This window comes from Protobothrops mucrosquamatus, unplaced genomic scaffold (assembly GCF_001527695.2).
Source record: "Protobothrops mucrosquamatus isolate PMUCROS unplaced genomic scaffold, P.Mucros_1.0 scaffold_197, whole genome shotgun sequence".
Taxonomy (NCBI): Eukaryota; Metazoa; Chordata; class Lepidosauria; order Squamata; family Viperidae; genus Protobothrops; species Protobothrops mucrosquamatus.
In genome coordinates, this window is record NW_015386273.1 from 141,285 (window position 1) to 144,797 (window position 3,513).

At 48.0% G+C, this 3,513-nt stretch overlaps 1 protein-coding gene across 3 annotated transcripts in view; it reads right to left on the minus strand.

Moving 5' to 3' along the window:
* The window catches only part of STMN1 (stathmin 1), a 5,679-nt gene extending 3,050 nt beyond the window's left edge, over window positions 1-2,629 (minus strand). Inside the window, exons 1-2 of one of the 3 annotated variants that reach the window (XM_015824951.1) lie at window positions 2,558-2,629; window positions 241-305 (exon numbers count right to left, since the gene is read on the minus strand). In XM_015824951.1, coding sequence (XP_015680437.1) covers window positions 241-253 — 13 coding nt within the window. In that variant the 5' untranslated portion in view covers window positions 254-305; window positions 2,558-2,629. Of the gene's footprint in view, window positions 1-240; window positions 306-1,189; window positions 1,452-2,525 lie in introns of those variants that run through there. The other 2 variants (XM_015824961.1, XM_015824968.1) reach the window with 2 other exon arrangements.
* Between the last annotated feature and the right edge of the window lie 884 nt (window positions 2,630-3,513).

The following is a 3,513-nucleotide window of genomic DNA, read 5'->3' on the forward strand; positions in this document are numbered from 1 at the left end:
AGTTGCTAAATTAACCTCCAGAGGATTAAAAATAACTTTAAATTAGGCATCACTTATGATTTTTTAATTTATGTATTTATACATATCTTATTTGCAAATACAATTTTTCTTTAGAAATAGCTGTAATCTAAGGATGACTCATAATGCCCAATAAAAATATAACTTTTTTTTCTAAATGCTGAGAAAGCATTTCTCTTATTCAATTACGATGCATTATAATACAACAAAGCTAATACTTACCAGAAGAAGCCATGGCTAAACAGAATGACTCGAAAAGGTATTACAGCTATTCCAGTAAATGACTCCTAAGAAAACAGACACATCCTTAAATAAATTGAAATAAGCAGTACCATTAACATTAAATCTCAGTATTTAACAATTTAAAATAGTTCTAAATAAGCATTATTGATAACAGTTATATCTTCTATCAGCGTCTTGTTTTACAAATTTAGAAGATACGTGTGAAATAATGCATTTAAAAATGTCAAGCAGTATGGAATGTAATAATCAAACTAGAATTGTCAGCCTTAGGTCATATCTGCTATGTCCTACTTTTCACCTTAAGACCCATTCAAAATCCAATGTAACACATCTATGTGGAATGAACAAAGACAGGGTACCACGTGGTTCTTCTTCCTGAGACACTATCATCACCATATTCTCACCAATGACAGTATGGTTATTTTATTGTTTAACATAAAGCACAGCATTTATGTTAAAGCTAAACAATTAGCTAAGATGATATCTACTTCCTCACTAAATTCACATGCAAAGATTAAAGTTAAATATAATCAGTTTTTTAAAAAAAAGTTTTATTTTTGTCTTAAATTAGAAGCAATTTCTTTATAGCAATAACAAAGAATCCAGCACTATACTATTCACAGCTAGACAATAAAATATCCACACACAGTTGCTTTTAAAGGCAGACATACTAGCTTTCTCTTTAAATACACCTAGATTGAGGATACCCCTGGAGTGCTTGTTGCTTGGACACCCAGACATCTGATGCTGGCATCATTTTATTTAACAGCTCACCTAAAAATAAGGTGTAGTACTCAAGAAAATGCATTTCTAAGGAACACTTATCAACTAAGAGCTGTCTATATTTTCTAGGGCAATGATCAAGGATGATCAAACCTTTTGCATATCGAATTAGAACTCAAGAAAATGCATATTTCTAATGACCTACCAGCCAGAGATAAGTAATGCCATTGTTCCTGCTTTTTGAAAAAGGCTCAAAGCACAAAGCCTCAGCAGGACAATGTTTGTTCTACATTAGCATCAATAAAGCAACCACATTGCTCTTGGCTCTCTTTAACGCACATCCACACAAAGGACTTGAGATAAAGCAGGAACTCAGCAAAAAACATGAAATAAAAGGACCCCTCTGGTTTAAGGCTCCTAAGGGCGCGATGATCCAATAAGGGGGAAAACAGCACTGTGGGGGACTATTCGTTTTTGCAGGAAAAAAAAATAAATCGAAACCACGAAGCTGCCCGTTAAAGCCAGATAAACAACGCCCAAGACTGAGGAGGAAGGAAGGGTGGAGAAAAGCCCCCCACCGTTGCCCCTCGGTGGGGCGGGGCCATCCACAGCCAGCCAGCCATCACCATACTAAAGAGAACAGATTTAAAAAAAAAAAAAAAAAAAGGGAATGGGAGGAGAAAGGAGGCCCCGCCCTCCCCACGCGCCGCTCTCGAACGCACCGAATTCAAACCGCCTGAAGAAAAAAAATGAGCAAAGAGCGCGCGCGCGCGCTAATCCCCTTTGGCCGGGAGGGGGTTTGCAACGGTAACATCCGGGCACCCGCCGCTCGGGCTCTCCCTCCCTCCCTCCCTGTTTGCCCCCGCTCCCCTGGGGAGCCCCTCCCCCTTTTCGACCCGCCAGAAGAGCTTCGCGCGGGACGCGCTCTTTGATTTTGGATCCTTCTGGATCCTCAGCCTGCAAGGGGGGGGGGGAGAGATTCTTTTCAGTTCCCGCACACACCCCCATCCACCGCTTTTTCCCTCGTGGAAATTTCAGGCATTTCCCCCCCCCCCGGCTGACCGTGAAGGCGCGCGCCAGGTGGGTGTTGTCTCTGGCGCCCCCTCCCTTCCAACCCAGTCAGCGCGCGCGGCAAGGCGGCGGCGGCGCCCCCCCCCCTCCTTCCCGCCGCCGCCGCCGCCCCTTCCCCTCGAACAATGGATCAAAGGGCTCCACTTCTGTCAACCCGAGGAGGGGCTGGGAGAAAGAGCGCGAGAGCCAGCCGGCAGAGCTAGCGGCGCCGGGCCAGCCACCTGTTCCGGACGGAGCTGGAGGCAGAAGGCGAAGGAGCCGTAGCCGAGCGTCCAAGTCTCGCAGCGGCCCTTGGTCGACGTCGCGTCCCGTTTTTCTCTCCCGTCACCCCCGAAAGAAAAGACGCCGCCGAGGTGGACGGAGCCCGCCCGAGACAAAGCGGCTTTGCGGGGAGACCTCGCCCGAGCCTTTTCCCCACCCAACGCTCCTCGCAAAGGCAGACTCGCCCCGCCAGGGCCGCCCGGCCCTACCTCGCTTCCAACCCAGCCTTGCCTCGACCCACCTGGTCCCGTCACCACACACGGACTCCGCGCCTAACTGCCCTGCCCGCTCTACAAAAGCGCCAAACAAAGGCACGTGACCCGCCCCCGACACGCCCTCTATTGGTTGAGGCGGACGGCACGTGCCGCTCGGCGGGAGGGCGGGAGGAGAAGGGAGGGGGGGCGTCCACTACCCCGTCTCCTTTTTTTTAATCTAGGTTTGATGGGAAATGTAGTCCCGCGTCCCGTCCTTGGTACCGTAAAGCTCCCGGGGCTTTACCTTTTTAATCAAAGGTCTGGTCGCTGTCGTAATGCCCTGCGCTCGATGAAGAATCAATCAGGGTGAATGCTCAGCCAGCTTTACGCGTGGGGCCGTGGCCATTATTACGTTGGGATGGGTGTGGCCTAGAAAGTTACGGATCTCAGCCTGTGGGAAGGCGATTCAGTGAGGGCAGAGCAGGCCCGAGGGCCTCGGTGCAGCCCAGCCTCGCTGGTTCTCCCTGCCTTCTGCGGGGCATCTGTGTTCCGCCTCTCTGCTTCTACCTGGGTCTCGTTGGGCAAAAGCTGGTGCTGGCCTCCATCAGACTCGTGCAGACTTCACAGTAATGAATTGGTAGTCTAAAAAGCTAATACAATCCTGGGTTGTATAAACAGGCATAGAATCACGATTACGCAAAGTATTAGAGCCGCTTTATAAAACCCTAGTAAGACCACGCCTGGAATACAGCAACAAATTTTGGCCACCATACTACAAAAAAGATGTTGAGAGTTTGGAAAAAGTTCAGAGAAGAGCAATTAAGATGAGCCAAGGCTAAAACATACGAAGTATGGCTGCAGGACGTTGGTTTAAAGAAAAGAAGAAATAGGGGTGACATGTATTTGAGAGGCTGCCACAAAGAAGAGGGGGTCAGGTTGTTCACCAGAGCACCAGAGGGAAGGATGAGAAACAATGGTTGGAAGCTGATCAAAGAGAGAAGCA